The sequence below is a fragment of the Vulpes vulpes genome, chromosome 12, assembly GCF_048418805.1.
Source record: "Vulpes vulpes isolate BD-2025 chromosome 12, VulVul3, whole genome shotgun sequence".
In the NCBI taxonomy this organism is placed as follows: Eukaryota; Metazoa; Chordata; class Mammalia; order Carnivora; family Canidae; genus Vulpes; species Vulpes vulpes.
In genome coordinates this window covers 56,498,442-56,517,057 of record NC_132791.1, presented here as the reverse complement: position 1 = coordinate 56,517,057, position 18,616 = coordinate 56,498,442, and the positions used below count along the sequence as shown (strand labels likewise).

At 42.8% G+C, this 18,616-nt stretch overlaps 1 protein-coding gene across 1 annotated transcript; it reads left to right on the top strand.

The window, feature by feature from the left end:
- The first annotated feature begins 409 nt into the window (after nt 1-409).
- On the top strand, nt 410-18,272 carry ISOC1 (isochorismatase domain containing 1). The gene is made up of 5 exons (XM_025994984.2): nt 410-745; nt 10,241-10,360; nt 10,521-10,724; nt 12,375-12,491; nt 17,138-18,272. The coding sequence occupies exons 1-5, from the start codon at nt 425-427 to the stop codon at nt 17,282-17,284; spliced, it is 909 nt and encodes a 302-aa protein (XP_025850769.2). The 5' UTR covers nt 410-424; the 3' UTR covers nt 17,285-18,272.
- The last annotated feature ends 344 nt before the right edge of the window (nt 18,273-18,616 follow it).

Below are 18,616 nucleotides of genomic sequence, written 5' to 3'. Positions count from 1 at the left end.
TGCCGCCCCCCTCGAGGAGGGCGGGCGGGCGGGCGGGCGGACGGAGCGTCTCCGCACGCGGCCAACAGGTAACGCGCCCCGTCCGCCTCCGCCTCCGCCCGGCGGCCCGGCCTCCCCGAGCCGCGCGGACTGCGGGCCGACAGCGCGCGTTCGAAGGTGGGCGGCGCGCGGGGGGGGGGGGCGCCCCCGGACGCCCCGGACGCGCGCCCCGCCGCCCAGCCAGGCCCCGGCCCCGGCCCCGCCGCCCGGCCCTCCGCCGCGGTCCGCCCTCCGCGGGGCGGGGAGGGCGCGCGAGCCGCGGCCGCCAGGGCCCGCCCCTTCACCTTCCCGGGCGGGCGGGCGGGCGGCGCGGGGAGGCGGGGCCGCGGCGGCCGGCCCTGTCTGCGCCCGGCTGGCCGCGGAGCTGGCAGACGCTCGGGGGAACATGGCGGCGGCGGAGCTGGCGGTCCCGGCGCTCGCCGGCGGCGGCGGCGGCGGCGCGGGCGCGGGCGCGGGGGCGCCGTCGGGCACGGTCCCCGTGCTCTTCTGCTTCTCGGTGTTCGCGCGGCCCTCGTCCGTGCCGCACGGCGCGGGCTACGAGCTGCTCATCCAGAAGTTCCTCAGCCTGTACGGCGACCAGATCGACATGCACCGCAAATTCGTGGTGCAGCTCTTCGCCGAGGAGTGGGGCCAGTACGTGGACCTGCCCAAGGGCTTCGCGGTGAGCGAGCGCTGCAAGGTCCGCCTGGTGCCGCTGCAGATCCAGGTGGGTCCCGCGGGAGGGCCGCGCGCCCCGCGCTGCTCCGGTCCCCGCGCGCCCGGCCCCGCCCCCGCCGCGCTCCTCAGGTGCCCCGCGCCGCCCTGGCGCCGGGCCCTGCGCGCCTCGCTGGCTCGCGAGGGCTGCGCGGCGGTCGCCGACCTCGGGGCGCGACGCGGCGAGGGGACCGGGCGGGCCGGGGCGTGCCTGGCCCCGAGGCGGGGGCGGGGGCGGGGCCGGGGGCCTCCGCGGGGCCCGGGCCGCGAGAACGCCCCCACGTGCGTGGCCCTCGCCGCCCGCCGCCGCCCCGTGCGCCGGAGCGCGTGCGGCCGCCGGCGGAGCCCGAGGGCTGAGGGCCGGGCGCTGCTCGCCGTGGCGGTCGGTTGGGAGTGCAGCCGGCTGGGCTGAGGCGGCGATGCGGCGTCTTGGGCTCGGCGCGGGCTCCCGGGAGTTGCGCTGCCGCTGGCGGAGACCCAAACTTGAGGGCTCCGACCTTTCCCGCGCTCGGCTCCCTGAGCCTCGGCCTCCCCGAACCTGACGCGAAATAGCCCTTCGCGTCGCCTCTCCCTGGTCGCTGGCTCCTGAGCCGCTGGAGGCTGACCTGGTCGCCGGCGCCGAGAAAGTCCTTCGACTCCAGGCCGGAAGACCTTATTAATTACCCAACTTTGGCCCGACCACGGTTTTTCGGTGGTGCTGGCTGAGAAAGTTGTTACACCTGAGGATTATTTTCTAGCTTTTTAACTCTACGTATTTTTGAAGTCACGCAGCCCTAACTGTGCCGGCCTGCCTCCTGTCCCCTTTACGCCCAGAGGTTTCGCTGGCGGAGTTTTATTTTTGAAAAGAAGGAACATAAGGTACATATTTAGGTACTACACTGTTCATCGTTTTTTTTTGTTTTGTTTTAATTGAGAAACTGATAAGCCATTTCTTCGGAAGACTGAACTGAAATGTGGGATTCAGACTTAGAAGGCGTTTTAATATTCAGGTGTCATCCCCCCCCCCCCCCCCGCTTTTTTTCCAAGTGTCATTCTTAAGATTATTCCCTTTTTTTTCTTTTTTTCCCTAGCTGTTGTCAGCTAGCTGCAGAATTGGTCTTGTTTCTTATCACCCCAGCACCCATGCCAGAAGCTTCTAAAGCAGGTACTTGTACCTGGATAAATTTCCTGTGTTCAGGGGACAAAGGCTCTGAGATTCTGCCGTTTACCCCTGGGGGGATCCTAAAGGGATGATCTCAGATCCCCCTGAATTTGCCCTGCTATCCACACAGAGGATTGTGAGAATTGTGGTTCTCACCTCCCCCTTTTTATGTGTTTAAGAGTTTTCGTGGCTGACACCTCTCTGCAGCCTTCCTTGTCAGTGTATTTAGGTTATTGTTGCCAAAATACTCAAGAAGATGGATGCTCCTTTGACAAATCCATTAATAAAGGCCAGAATCCAGATTCTTAACTGAGGAGGCCTGGAGCTGAACTGAGGGTGCAGGCTTGTTTGTGATGTGTTTTGTATATTGGTTGGGAGGGAGGGTGGGCCCTTACATAATAAGATGTTTGGCCAGACTAGTGACCCCTCTACCCCACGTCAGTAAGTCGGTTTTTCCCCCCAGGATCAGATTTTTTATTTTGAAAAATTCGAGGCCCAGGTCTGACAGCTCTTTTTAACGGAACATTCTAGAAATTCATAATGTGTATGACTATACCTGAAATATCCTATACATTCTCAAAAGGCATTTTATAATTCCAGTCACTTGTGGCTTTTGAAATACGTTGCTTGGTATAGGACGTAACGTCATTTTTTTGGTGGTGATGTTTAAAATAATAATCACAATAACACAACCTTGTTCCATCTTTTTAAAAAGGTTATTTATATCTCACTAAACAGCCCAAGAGTTCTTAAGCATCTGTTATATAATACTTCATGTATTTTAAGGTTTTGTTTTTTTTTTTTTTTAAAGATTTTACTTATTTATTCATGAGAGACACAGAGAGAGAGAGAGAGAGAGAGAGAGAGGCAGAGACACAGGCAGAGGGAGAAGCAGGCTCCATGCAGGGAGCCCGACGTGGGACTCGATCCCGGGACTCCAGGATCAGGCCCTGGGCTGGAGGCAGATGCTAAACTGCTGAGCCACCCAGGCTGCCCCTATTTTAAGGTTTTTAATAATATTTTTCTTTTATAGTCTGTCTTTCTAGTAATCATAATGCTTTGACTTCTTCAGCTGGGTGCCTCCTCTAGCCGTATTCTCATATTGTCATATATATATTTATATATATATGTAGACACACATATGTGTATTTATGTGTGTATATACTCAGAAGTGAAAGGGAAGATAATTCTTTTCATGAACCTTTTATTACATTCTTTTGGAACTTAACTGTTTTAACCCTGGGGACATGGACATTTTATGGCTAAATGAGATCATAGAGTTCATCACACAAACATTTGAGTGACAGCCTTAAGTGCCTGACACCATGAATACAAACAAGGATGAGACCCCATTCTTGTTCCTTACCTGATAACATAAGGTATCATTTTGCAAAAGAGCAGAACATACGGCAGATTGCCCAAGATTCCCTGGTAATGGTGGAGCCATCAGAGTTTGTGAGGGTCCTGACTGATAGCTGACTATAGCCTTCGTCTTCTCTTTTTATGCTTAATGAAAATGTCAAGCAGAATAGAGAACAGGCCACAAACTTGAGCTTGTAATATTATTTGTTTTGCCTGGTGTTCATTGTTCTTTGGAATCAATGCCTGTCCCTTAGGAAGATTCAAGATGGCCCATCATTGAGGCCCTGCTGCTGGAGCCTGATAAGGCCCTTTCTCCCAGAGGTGGGGACAGAGAGCATAAGTTTGCCTACATGTAGTTCACTGTTTAAATAATGTAACTTGTTGTTTCCTTGAACATAGACTTTAGAGCCTCTAGGGGTCTGGCTCACATACTGTATATTCTAGAATATAGGGGAGTGACTTTGCTTTCATGCTTATCCTGACTGCTGCTGCTCTGACCTTATAAAATACCGTTGTTGCTTGAGCCGTACTGTCTGCACCCACCCATGGTTGGTTAACGGTTCTTCTATGGGGATGATCTTTGAGACCCACGTTGTCAACATTGGACTTTTGAGTGTCTTCTCTGAAATAATCTGTCACAGTGACCAAGTGTCTGCTGACAGCTCAGGTAGCTGAAGACAGCTTATGTTTCTTTCCAGTGTGGTTTGTGTCGTCTGCTTTGTCAGAATGCTCTAAGTCTGAGGCATTTTGAGACGCAGAGGAAGAAATGTAAATGAGAGGATTAAATGGTGGGAATTTAGGTCATTTTTATAACTTACGAGTTTTAATTTTTCCAGAGGTATTTCCCAAGTTTAATGGAAGCAGTCAAGCCTGGAAACTCCTGTACATTTGATACCATACCATCACCAGTGTATTTTCCAGCTTGTTACCATGGAAGGCAGAGCCCAGACAGGAGAGAGGAAGAAGTGGACATGAGGAGGATGCCAGTGAGACCATTTTGCCTCTGTATGTAGGAGGGAAGGCTCTGGCAGCTTTGTGTGGGCCGAAGATAAGGGCTTCCCTGGGAAGGTTATTTTGACCTTTCCTGAGATGGTTAATTGGGAAGGGATTTGGCTCCAGCTTTCACTTTCTTGGAGGTTTATTACTACTATTATTATTTTTAACAGAAGGCATGGACATTTTCTAGCTAGAAGAGACCCCAGAGTTCATGGTGGAACAGGAGAGAAGACAGGGCTTGGAAAGAAGGAAAGGAAATCTGTACTCCCTTGGGCTTGCTGGTTTGAAGGTGGTGATTTCTGATTATGAAACCTTTACTGTGGGAGCACGTAGGCGGAGTAGATAGATAATAATGCTCAGAAACAGAATAGAGAAGCAGGCGGGACAGATCTCTGGGAGGTGAACAGTGTCAGGGCCCTGAGAGGAAACAGCTGGATCTAGAGGGATACGGTCTGTCTTTCCCCAGTTGGTTCAGTGGGATTGTGTGTATGTCACTTCAAAAAAATTTAGCATTTAAGATTTTGGATTACTGCCCAAAGCATTGTATGCTTTTTACCCCTTGTGGAGGCTACCTGTAAATAAGCTATGTTTGAGAGTGGGAACTATGAATTTATTGATTGATGACATGAAGCTCGTTGAATCCTTGAAGTAGTCCTCTGAGGTAGAAACTGTTTTGTTGCTTTCTTACAGATTAGAAAGTGCTGTTTGAAAATGTTAATGATTTGTCTGATTTTATGTAATTGAATTTAGTGAAATTGAAATTTGGTCTCAAGATTCTAAGGCCCACAGTTCTGCTGTGTAGGGAGTCTCGTAACCCCCCGGGGGAGTTGCATCATAAAATTGTTTTAAGGGAGTCTGGGTTGGAGCAAGGCCTTACTATAGCTGTGATAGCGACATTTCCTTGCAAACACTTCCGAGTGAAATCATGATATCCCGTAGCCCCTCTGGACTCTCTCCTGAGCACATCGTGCCTATCTTGTGACTACACTAGACTACCACGGTTTTGAACACAATTACAATTCCAAACCTTCATCATTCCCAAAAATACACGGTTTACTCACTGTAGTAGTTTATACTAGAAGGCTGCTATAACTAGCACAAACTGAGTGGCTTATACAATAGAAGTCTATTTCCACACAGTTTGGGAGGCTAGCCATCAGGGTTGACTCTGAAGGAGAATCTCTTCCATGTTTCTTTCCTGGCTTTTGGTGGTTTGCTGGCAATCTTTGGCATTGCTTGGCTTATAGACCATCACCTTAATCACTGTTTTTGTGTTCCCAAGGCTTTCTCTGTCTAAATTTCCATTTTTTATAAGGATGTTAGTCTTGTTGGTTTAGACATTCACCCTGCTCCAATATGACCTCATCCTGACTAATTATTTTTCAATGCTTCTATTTCCAAATAAGGTCACTTTCTTAGGTGCTGGGGGTTAGGAATTCAACATATGAAATTTTTTTTTTTTTAAGATTTTATTTATTTATTCATGAGAGACACAGAGAGGCGGAGGCACAGGCAGAGGGAGAAGCAGGCTTCATGCAGGGAGTCCAGCGCGGGGCTCGATATCAGGACCCTGGGATCACGACTTCAACCACTGAGCCACCCAGGTGCCCCTCAACATATGAATTTTGAGGGATGCAATTCAACCTATAACACTCACCATGAATTGCTTTTATGGAAGAACAGAACTGATGCAAGGGCCATCACTAGGCAAGCCTCCCTGTATGTGCCTGTCCCGAGGAACCAGGGACACTTAGCAGAGGAGGGATAGTTTCCCTGCAGATGTACAGCCATTGTTAGAAAATGGTCAGAAACCACGTGGTAGTGGAGAGCGGACTTGGGGATGAAGTCTTTTGACTGTGAAGGTCACATTCCAGCTGTGGCATTTCTTAAGAAAGCAGACAATTTATACCTGAAATTGGTCTCTGGAACTCTCGCTTGAGGAAGCTATTGGCTCTGATCAGTTTTTTGTATCTAAATATTCATTGAAATAGGTTTGAATATGTGTGTATGTATAGAGATATTTGTAGACATACAGATATACGACAGTGTGTATGTTTACACACATTTTTATATGTGATTTTTTTCATGCCTCTTGAATATGCATTGATTTGTAATTGCTGTATTTTACTTGTGACGGCATTTGGTCAAGTCCACTTTTTATTTGCTATCCTACAGTGAAAGCGTGTGTCTGAACAACATTTTTAGTTATCTACAAGGTTTTGGTCTAGGAGAAATTCATGAGTCAAATTAAGAAGTCTCCAGATTTTAGAGTCAGTGTGTAATTTAGCAACAACTTACTTGAATTCATGTGGATTTGGAGGGTTGATTGGGCATGGTGAGAGTTTTTCACGGTTGTTTTTTTTGTTTTATTTTGTTTTTGTTTTTTCTCTTTTTTATTGTAGCCTCAAAGCTTCCTTTCTGGCTCATCAATTATGCAGGTTATTCATACGGTCGCACATTTCCCCGCCAGCTACCATAGCATAGGGATCTCTCTCTCTCTCTCTCTTTTTTTTTTAAATAAGCTTTTAATTTTAGAGTAGTGTTAGACTTATAGGAGAGTTGCAGAGATAGCTCAGAGAATCCCTGCATGCTTGGATCTAGTTACCCCCTCCTCCCCCCAACTGGTTAACATCTTACATTGCTGGGCACAGTGCTTGTCACAGCCAAGGAACCAACATGGGTACATAGTGATGCTCTGAGCTCTATACTTTATTCAGATTTCACTAGTTTTTCCTGAATGCCATTTTTCTCTTCCACAATCCATTCTTGAATACTAATTATGTTTAGTTGTCACGTCTTCCTCGGCTCCCCTGGGCAATGACAAGTTTTTCAGACTTGTATTGTTTTTGGTGACATTGACAGTTTTCAGTATTCGTCAGATATTTTGGTAGAATGTACCTCAGTTTTGGTTTATCTGATGTTTTTCTCATGCTTAAAATGGGGTCGTGGGATTTTGAGAGGCACATCGTGCAGGTTGTTCTCATCACCTTTTTTCAAGACTAACATGCTATCAGCATGACTTCAATGATTATCTCAGTTTTGATCACCTGACAGAGGCAGTGTCTGTCAGGTTTTTCCATAAAGTCATGCTACCCCTCTGTATTCTGCTTTGAGGAAGCAAATTACTTAGTGCAGGCCACATCCAAGGGCATTAAAGTCTGACTTACTGAGAGGAGGCTCTCTGGACATTTTTGATTCACTAAATTATAACCAGTCATCTCTGCACAAAAACATGCCTTCCCACATTATCTCTCTGGTTTTTCTCTGTTAGAGTTCCTATAACTGGAAGAGTTTTGCAAGGTGGTGAGGATTTAATGGCTGCATTTTCTGATGTTCTCAGTCTGTGTCTACTATGACATGGGTCTTATGTGACCCCCTGCCCAGAGCAGGAGACCTCATAGCTGAAAGGAGGTAGGAAGCACCAGGTAACAGAAAACCCAGGAGATGACAACTCTCAATATTTAGAATTTCTGGGTAGGTAAGACTTTATTCCTTTACTCAATATTGAATATTTTGATCATTTTAATATTGGTGGTCCTGAAGTATCATATAATTTAACATTTTCTTAGTGAGTGTGGTAAAGTGATATTGTCTCAATTTCTAAGTTATAAATATGTATATATAACATATATGTTATATACATATATATATGATATATATATCATATCTATACACACACACACACACACACACACACACTCCTCCAGTAGAAGTCTAGATAGTGGAACTAGTTGAGTTTTGACCTGATCTGCTTTTATTGCATTTTGAGTCTCTTCTCTATCATCTATCATTTCTTGCTGATACCAGTTTACCTATCTCCAGCAGCTTCCTTTCTGATTTGCTCTTTATGACCTTCTGTGAATTTAGTCTGGACGACTAAACTTGTTAGGAATACATACTACAGAGCCTGCTGTTATCTGAGACGAGATCTGCAAGCTGGAGATATAGCAGTTCTGAGCTCTGAGTGTGGTAATGTGAGGCCATCCAGCACACTTAGGCCCCTCCCAGTTTACTTTGCCTGCTTACTGCTTTCTCTGCCCTGGAATGGTGAGAATGGCCGACTTGCATTGCTATCGTTTCAAACAGACCAGTTGCAGGTAAACTGCATTTTCTCATGTGCCCTAAACATGTTGTGGGTGACTAGGGACCCATTTCGACTTTGAACGCTTTGATCCAGAATTTAATTTTTCCTGAGAATTTAAAATACATAGTCATAAAGAGTGATTGGTTTTTAAAATTGTGTCCTAATTACTTATATATACATCATACTGCTTCGGAAAATGATACTTATATTAAACATTTAAGGAAGCAAACAGTTAAAGATAGACTATGGAATTTAAGATGCTTGAATATTTATTTTAACCATACTTTGTTGGCAAAATAGGAAAACTCTGTACATAGTGTTAGAATTACAAATGGCACTCCCATTCTGCCATGAACTTGGTGTTGCATGTCTAAACACCAAAGGGAAACTGATGCCAGAGTTCCTCAGACCACATCGCTAATGAAGTACAAACTCACTAGAAGGATAAAAGAGTCTTTTTAATGATTCACTTAATTCCTGTGGTAATTGTTTCCTGAGAGTACAACCTGTGCAGTGGTAGGGTCTGTAGGGAAGGTCTTGGGCCAGGCTGGTGGGGGGAAGCCACCACCATATAACTGGGACACAGTTTTTTCTAGAAAGTTATTAACAGCTATTATCCATGGGTGGATTTAGGGCAAAACAGCATAATTAGAGGGGGGAATCTAAGGACTGGTTAGTAATAGGAGGGAATGGGTTCTTTAGGACGAGACTGCTTCCTTTACAGTGCTTTCTGAAATTTGAGAAGGTAGGAAGAAAAGCGTTATGGACCTTTAAGAATCCATGAATGACATTAAATTTTTAACATTCACCAGTGGTTTTCATTCTTTTGTAGATCCATCCTGGGCTCAAGTTGTTAGAGTAGACCAACGATGGAATTAATGTAAAGCTGGGTAATCTAATACCTGTTTTTTTTTTTTTTTAAGATTTTATTTATTTATTCATGAGAGACACACAGAGGGGAGTGGAGGGGGTGGGGCAGAGACAGAAGCAGGCTCCATGCAGGGAGCCCGACCCGGGACTTGATCCCGGGTCTCCAGGATCAGGCCCTGGGCTGAGGGCAGTGCTAAACTGCTGAGACACCCGGGCTGCCCTAATACCTGTTTTTTTTAACCTTAATTCATTTATTTTCCTAATTGTGATGAATATGTTTAAGAATGCAGATGTCAAATTTAGGTCTGTCCGTTGAACACTGGTGATGTGCTTGGCATCATTTCATTGCACTTCTTTTTTGTACTCTGAGATGTTATTCCTGAGAACAGCATCTTAATATTTCTGTCTTGATGACAGCAGCAATTCTTGATTGGTTTCTGTTCATCAAACTTAAGTTGTTTACTATCATAACATTTTTTTCTAATTATAAAAGCAATGCATATTTTTAAATGACATTTGGGAAGGGTTTTAAAATAGCATTTGGAGAAGGTAAGAAAAGTATAAAGTATAAAGAGAAAATATTACCAGGACTCACAGCTGTCTAACTACTTGTTAATACTTTCACGTATTTGCTTTTACCTTCTGTTTATATTTTTACATGATTGAGATACTATTGAATTGTGCTCTCTTTTTAAAATTAGATCATAAGCATTTCTTTATAGATGGTTCAAATATTTTGAAAACTTATTTGCTTGTTATTCTAATTCTCTAAAAATGTTTTATCCTGGGAATGTGTTAAAATTTGTGGAGTCATTTCTGTATTATTGGTTCTTGGTTTATTTCTAATTTTCACTATTAAAAGCAATCAGTCGGCATCTTTGTGGATAATTTTTTTTCTTTTTGTAATTTGGATCACTTCTTTTGGATAATAGTTGTAGAAATTGACTTACTGGGTCAAACAGTAGGAACACTTTTCTCCTTTATTGACCTCCACTGAAAATAAATGTTGTTGTATAACGAGTGTGAAATCATTCTTTTTTCTTTTTTTTCCTCAGCTCACCACCCTGGGAAATCTTACGCCTTCAAGCACTGTGTTTTTCTGCTGTGATATGCAGGAACGATTCAGACCAGCCATCAAATATTTTGGCGATATTATTAGTGTGGGACAAAGATTGGTATGTTTGCGTGTTTATTTTTTCCAATTCCCTGAAGCATGATAATGCATTTATGTGTGTGTGTGTGTGTGTGTATATATATATACACATATATACACACACACAAAAAAATATGTATATTGCTAATTATCTTTGTTTTTTGTTTATTTGTTTCTTCCAGTTACAAGGGGCTCGAATGTTAGGAATTCCAGTTATTGTAACAGAACAGTACCCGAAAGGTCTTGGAAGCACTGTTCAAGAAATTGATTTAACAGGTGTAAAACTGGTACTTCCTAAGACCAAGTTTTCAATGGTAATACCAGAAGTAGAAGCAGCATTAGCCGAGATTCCTGGAGTCAGGAGTGTTGTGTTATTTGGAGTAGAAGTAAGTGCCATTTGTTATATGTGGGATACAATATCATTTGTGGAAAACCTGGTACTTTGACAGTGCGATTTTACAGATTAGGCTAGTAATGATGAAAAACATCCACCCTTTATTAAATGTTGACTGTTTGCATGGCAATGGTCTGTATCCATTCATTCAACATTCCCAGTAACTTTCTGAGCCAATTTAGTACTTTTTTCTCCCCCATTGTTAAAGATGAGGAAACTAAAACATAGATGCTATACAAATTTGCTTAGGTTCATGTAGCTGGTTAAGGGATGGAGTTGGATTTGAATCTAGGTTGGTTGGTTCTTGGGCCTTTGCTTTTAACTACTCTACTACTTTTGGGGCACATTTTCATCAGAGGCTGTATTTTTATTTGTGTTGTATGATTTCACCTTGGTCGTATTTTTGCTGTAGAAGAACTTTAGAAGTTGTGTAGTTCATTGGCCTTTATGCCTGAATCATGTACCTTTTAAAGGAAAAAATACTTACAGATTCCTAATGCTGATAAAAATGACTGATTGTTTGATCTGTTTTTTTTTTTGCATATGTATGAACAGAACATATGTATTTATTCATAGTATTTAAACAACTGTTGAGTCAGATATAAAGATTTAAAGATTATGAAAAAAACTATAAAACCAATGAAATCCAAAAGTATTAATATACCTATGATGTGTTAATGGCTGTTTTTATATAGTTGATTTTAAGAGTAGAAAGATGCAGCCTTAGGTTTAGATGTGTGTGAAGTATTTTTGTATTTTGGCTTCAATAATGACAATATAGAGGAAGACTTTATAGAAATATGTCATGCCAAATATTGTTGTTGACTTTGGCACTTTTTTTTTGCTGATTCATCATTATCAGACCTCATGCCTAATCAAAATCATCTTTGAACAGTCCTGCAGTGCCAGTTTTAATGACACGTCAGTTGATAATTCTCCAAAGTTCACTCATCATGTGCACATAAGGTTGGCATCCTGGTATTGAAATGTAATTATTCATTGCTTGTATAAAGAAGCTGTTGTTGGGGCATAGTTTTGCTCAATATTTTCTGCTAATGAATTGTTACAAGTTAGTACCTACTAAGATGGAATATATATATAATACATCTGCTTGTGCTGTATACTGGATATTTTTTGCCTTTGTCACGTATTATTTTTAACTTGGCCTACCTTTCCTACTGGGTATCTCGTACCAACTTAGTTTTTCTACTTGTTTCTCAGTCTGCAATATTGCTGACTCATTCTTTGTTAGGCACTCAGAGTGAGTTCAGTGAGTTCAGAAATAAACCTAACCACGAGTGTCATCAGAACGGCGTGGTAGTAGTTAGCCATATGAAGGTCATCCAGATGACAGATGAAAATCTTAAAAAAAAAAAAGATCCACAAGAGCTCTGAGAAGTTGTTTAAGGATCTTAGGATGAGGAAGCTTGATGTAATCCAACTCCTGACTTCACATGAGGAAACGAAAGCTTAAGACACTTTATTTTCAAGATCACCTAGCAAGTTAGAGGCAAAACTAGGTATAGGACAAGGTCTCTTAAGAACTCTAGTACTTTTTCTGCTTTATCACGTTATCATGTTGTTACACGTTTATAAATTGCGTCACTGCATTGTTACATAGGATTTTTAATTTTCCTACTAGACTCATGTGTGCATCCAACAAACAGCTTTGGAGCTAGTTGGCCGAGGTATTGAGGTTCATATTGTTGCTGATGCCACCTCATCGAGAAGCATGATGGACCGGATGTTTGCTCTTGAGGTAATTGTCCTGCTTGAAAAGAAATAATTTATCAACTTCTCCGAATTAATTTGAAGAACAATGAATACTTCATAGCAGTCAAAGATTTACATCTTCAGTTTGAGCTGCGTCTGATGCTATTGGACTCATCAACTTTCGGAGTCGTGAGGTTGTGCTGACTGACCTTTGAGATCTTGCCACTATATTCTGTTTTATATCTTCTGTCTCCTTACTCCTTAGATCTAGATCTCCGGTGACACCAAAAGCTCTTGAATATCTTTCCTCATAGCATTGCTATAGTTTGACATACGAGCTTCTAAAAGGTATTCTAGTAATAGGAACTTCTAAGAGGTATTCTAGTAAGCTAGTAAGCTTAGTCTGAGAGATTTGCAAATTAGAAAAGCCCACCTAGATTTAAATCAGCCCAGCCCTAGGGCGTGGTGGGCCTAAACTTGTTTCAGCCTCTATTAGGTTTCCTTAGACTTGAGTTCTGGGCATAGGAGGTATATCAATGCCTCTGGACACCACTCACACATAGTGTTTCTTGGCCATCTGCCCCAGAAGATCAGGGTGGTTCATAGTTAGGGAATCAGAGATGTTTTGCCAGTGTTGCCTAACAGTACTCTTTCATAAGCATTTTCTCTTTCAAGACTGTTGAAAAGCAGACTACTGTATAATCCTTTGAAACAGTCATTCCATGTTGCAGATGGTTCTCTTTCTCATGTTTAATTCTAGTTCTGTAGTAATTTTAGAGTAATGTCCATGTGGGTTGAGTTGGGAAGTGTTTTAACTCATTTTTATTGAGAATGGGAAACAAATTTTGTTGTTGTTGAGATCCTCCAGTGTTCTGCCCAAGCTGGCCTTTGAACCACTTTCTCTGTTGGATTGCAAAACCATTTCTTTAGCCCAGAGTGTTCCCAAGGGTGTTGAGGTAGGGCAAATGAGAGAGCCAAAGGGAAGAAAGGAGAAAAGTCATAGAGGAGAGCTGATGCAGAAGGAAGTGGGGACTTGGCAGCAGGCAGTTTCTTTAAGGCGCTGGTTGGCCATCCCTTCTCTAGTAAGGCTAAGGTCCAGAACTTGAAGTGTTTCCACAGAAGTGGAAAACTAAAAACTTCCAGTCATCACCATCATTATCATCACATTTTGCTTATAAAGAAATTGCTAGGACTTTTGTCCTGCATTCAAATACTTTTTTGAGACATGTCTTTATTATGGCATTTATTGCAGAAAATTATAATTGTTGGCAATTTTGTCTTATAAGGCTGGGAATAAAAATGTGGTCAGCCTATTTACCACCTGAAGCTCATTGAGAAGTAGTCTAATCTCAGTGGTCAGGAGTCCAGACACTGGTTTGGATGCAAGTTCTGGTGTCTTGTAAATCTGTGTTCAAAGACAAGTTATCTAGTTAGTACATGTGCCTCAGATTTCTTACTGGGAAAGTGGAAAAGCCACGACATGGGAGGATTTGGTGAGGATTAAATGAGGTAATGTGTTGACGGCACTTAGGGTGGCATCTGACACAGTAAACACTCAAATGTTAGCTGCTTCATTCATTTTCTTTAAAAAAAAAAAAAAATATATATATATACATAAAAAGTTCGATTTGCCAACACGTAGTATAACACCCAGCGCTCATCCCGTCAAGTGCCCCCCTCAGCGCCCATCACCCAGTCACCCCAGTGTGGCATTCATTTTTATTGTGATGATTGTTTGTTGCTGTGTCCATAAGGTTAGTCTTATTTGAAATATAGAAGCATTATATCAGCTCCTAACACCTGGCAGGGACCAGTCTTGAGAAGTTCTCAGGAGCATATGGTCCGGGTGACTTAAGAAGAAGCACAGCAAACCAGCATTTCCTTGGGCTCAAGAGTGGAGGTTGAAAAGTTAAAAAAAAAACAAAAACAAAAACAGGTCAGGTGATGATGGGGGAGGCAGGCCACATTTCACATTTTTTTCTTAGTCTTAATTTTATATGGAGGTGTTGTAGTTTGTACCTAATTTATTAGGAGAAATGTTAGTTTTTCTCCTTTAACTGTAGGACTGTGAAAATTAAAGAGCAACCCGACCAGCTCCCCTTCTCTGTTCCTTTGGAACACAAGTACTTAAGGAATTCCTGAGACTACCCATACTGCCTGTTGAGATTATTACACTAATAAGATTTATAGTTACTGTTACTGAAACGTCTGTGCCAGGGTTTGTAGTGTGTGCTTTCTTCAACAGAATATTTTGAGCACTGACCATTTGTCAGGCATTGTTTCTTTCAACTAATAATTGTAGAGGAAATGCAGAATAAAACAGATGAAACCCTCTCTGGAACTTGATACCCTTGGCCTTGCACGCGGGGTTGTTTACTTTGGTTGGAAATTTACTGGGTTTAGTTCCCCCTCCCCCTGCCCTCTCTGAAGCTGCCATGGCTTTGTGCCCTTGCATTTTGAGTGTGTGGGTCAGAATAAAACTTTTCTTTCGGCCTTGTTGGAGTGGTTTTGTCAGCGTAGGGGATGAATTTTGGAAGCCAGTGAAGACCTGTGTGTGTTAACAAGCCACAGTTTGGAGCTTCCGCCCCGTTTTCATCCAGGAAAGAGTTTGGGACCAGGACTGTGGGAGTCCTCTTAGCAACGGTTGGTGTGTACAAACCTACCGTGTGTGCAGAAGATGCCTCTTTTTCTTTCTGCTCAGGCTCCTATCAGTGTGGGGCAGGCAGGCCTGCAGGAAGGCCTGGGAGTCTCTTCTAAAAACTTTGCCTGTTGCTGAGCCACGCCTTCCGCTACCATACATTCTTGGCTTGATTTTTGTTTGTTTGTTTGGAATCCAGTCAGTCGTGGCCATCCTTCCATCTTGAAGGTACATAATACTGTGTGGGTGTCCGTTGACGAAGGTGTATTTCTGTGCCTCAGGCATATAGCCTGCTTCTGCCAGGGTGACCCGACTCTGCAGCACCGAGGGTCAGCGAAGCCCTTGGGAAAGCTGTTTTTTTCAGGGGTTGTCTGATTTCTTCCTCAAACCAAAGAACAGTTCTCTGCCCTTCCTGCCTTGCTGAGGAGCTAGCGAGATGAGCGGGAACTGACCTCTGGTGGCACTCTTGCCTGTACAGAGCGCTTTCACAGACTGCAGGTGTGTGACTAAGACTCAGAGTGAGTTACCGAACGTCCCCTGGTTGGACCAGGTGCGGTGATAAAGGCCCCGCAGGGCTTGCCGCTGCTGAGGGTGCAGGCGGCATTTGAAGACACTGACCTGGCTCACCGGCATCTCCTCTTAGGTTTGTCCCGGCTCCTCTCTGAGAAGCCGGCCCTGCCCCAGTCCTGGAGATCTCTAAGGGTTTTTACAGGATAGTCAGAAGTGGACCTAAAGGAGGAGGAATTTAGTTTCCCAAAGTCTTTAAAAAACTCACTGTTGGGTATTTGTCCCACCATAACTGGTACTAGCACGCTTGCTTCTTTCCTTCCTCTTCCCTACGTAATTCTTTTTTGTCTTTTCTTGAGTGTGCTGCTCAGCTGCTCGGCATGCTCATCTGCATGGGCTGTCCAGGTCTGAGCTGGCTTTCTGAGAAGTAGGCTGTGGCTTCTCCCTTTTGCCTCCTTTCTGGCAAAAAGGAAGAGTTTGCGCTGCCTGTGGAAGGGTCAGGCCCCTGTGCACCTGCATGCGGCTGAGGGCTTGACCTTCACTGTCTGAGGATATCCTGGCTCCTCTCCTGACTCCTTCTCTATGAGGAGTGACTGATCTGGGTCTTTACCTCTGACCTTTGTAGGAATTGTTTCTAACCAACTGTCTTCCGTGGTTCTTACAGTAGGTGGTTCTTGGGACAGCAGTCAGCCAGTTTTCTTTGATAATAAAGACATCCAGAAAATATATCTCCACTCCAGAATTCTCTCCTATTCCCTTCTCCACTCCTCTCACTTGGTCTTGACTTTGTCTTCTTTGCCTTTCTCTTTTCCTCCTTCCCTCCTTGAGATTTTTTTTTTTTAAGATTTTATTTATTTATTCATGAGAGATAGAGGCAGACACACACAGAGGGAGAAGCAGGCTCCCTGCGGGGAGCCCGATGTGGGACTCGATCCCTGGGCTCTGGGATCACGACCTGAGCCAAAGGCAGACACTCAACCAACTGAGCCATCCTTTGAGATTTCTGTCCTCCTTGGCTCTTTACTACAATTCCACTGGGGCATTTCGGCAAGGACATTCTTTGAGCTGCTAGCAAAACGTTAAATTTTATACTCTTGTTTAGTGATCCTGAGGTTTATGATGGTGGCAGCAGTGGTGGTTCTGTTATCAGCCCAGGGGCACATTCTTACATATATGAGGCTCTTCTACCACCAGGCATTTCTTTTTTATGGGAAGGACATACATTGTTGTATGCAAGATGTTTGGAGACAGAAAAAAATTAAATATTGTTTTACATTCATAGTCTTGATTTCCCTTTGTCTCTGGCACATAAAATTCACATTAACTCCATCTTTGCTTGTTCCAAGTCCATATTACTAATACTGAGAATAAGCATAGTGGGTTTATGGTGTGACTAGTTTGAAACCTGTCCCCATCACTTGATCATATGGCTAAAGACCATGGTTTTAGTAGAGGACACTAATTACTGTGTCCCGCCATAGCTTTTGTTGTTATACAGTGTTTATTGTCATGCTCATTTCTTGATTTGTCCTTTTTTTTTTTTTAAGCGTCTTGCTCGAACTGGGATCATAGTGACTACAAGTGAAGCTGTTCTGCTACAACTGGTTGCAGATAAAGACCATCCAAAATTCAAGGAAATTCAGAATTTAATTAAGGCGAGTGCTCCAGAGTCAGGTCTGCTTTCCAAAGTATAAGGACATTTGAAGGACTGGTATGCTACTACTCACCATCAGGTGACAGAACTGTAAGCCCAGACAAGCTCTTGTCTCTGCTAGAATTAAAATGTTAAAGTCAAAACTTGGCTCCTTTTTTGCGCCTCTTAGTCAAACATAACCAGTTAGACCATTTGGGTACCAGCATTTAGTTACAAATGTCAAAGGCTTCAGGTGCTGCTTTCTTTCTTCTTTTCTTGTTGTTGTTAATGTGCTTTTATTTATTAAGAAAATTATAATGGAGGTGCCTGTTTTGTCTATACTGTATCCACTGATTATTTTTTAAAGTGAATACTCTTGTGAAGTTTTCTTTAATTGTGTAGCATAAAGAAAAAAAATGTGATAATGGTTTGACTTTTGTAGTATTGTTAATCTGTTGTTGTATGGATTCAGTGCTTTTACTTTATAGGTAGATTGAAATAGGATTATTAGGTGAGAATTTAAAACAGGCCTGTGGATCATGCTACTCCCGTTCCTTTACAGTGCCGTCAACTCACTTGAGTGAGTTGCATTGATCTAACCAAACTTACTTATATTGAGTAATTATATATCTTTGATTATGCTAATTTTCTTATTCTAATTGTTACCACTAATTCTCTGTTACTGTTCTTTTTCTTTTTTTAGTAGAATCTTTTACTTAGAAATGTTCATGGGTCCATTCTTTGTTTTAATTTTGCAGACAGAATGGTTTGCAATATTACATGATTATTGGAGAGCTGTTTTAAGATTTTTGACTTGGGCTGAATGTATTTACAACAGTGTTGAATACGTCTTCTAATATGCACAAGATTCAGCAGAGAGTTACAGGCTGCATAAAATGGAGTTTTCAGATGTCCATATTCTTACTTGGTATTTTCTCTACCTACCCTGCAGATACTATAGTTAATGCAAAGGCTTGAGTAATGATTTGGTAATATTAATTTTGTAGTCATTGCTACCCCTCAATAAATTTATTTTCATTAAAAACTTATTAGAGAGTTTTAAAACTTTTTTTTATATTATGTGAAATATGGAACATTGCTGTCTTTTATATTAAAGTAATTAAAGAAAATGTATTATGTAAATGAAATTATTTTGTCCCCCACAACATGGCTCTGTGGGTACTATGCTAGGAATTCTAATGTTTGTTTAAAGGTATAAAACTTTAAAACTTTTGACATTTAAAATCTCTCAAATGGAATTTTCAAAGGAAAATCCTTTGCAGGTGGGGTAAGTGGATTTTACTGAAGGGCTTTTTCATTATTTAAAAGTAGTAGAAATATTTATATCTTTCATCATGCTTAACAAATAGCAACCAGCAGTCTTTTTGTGGGT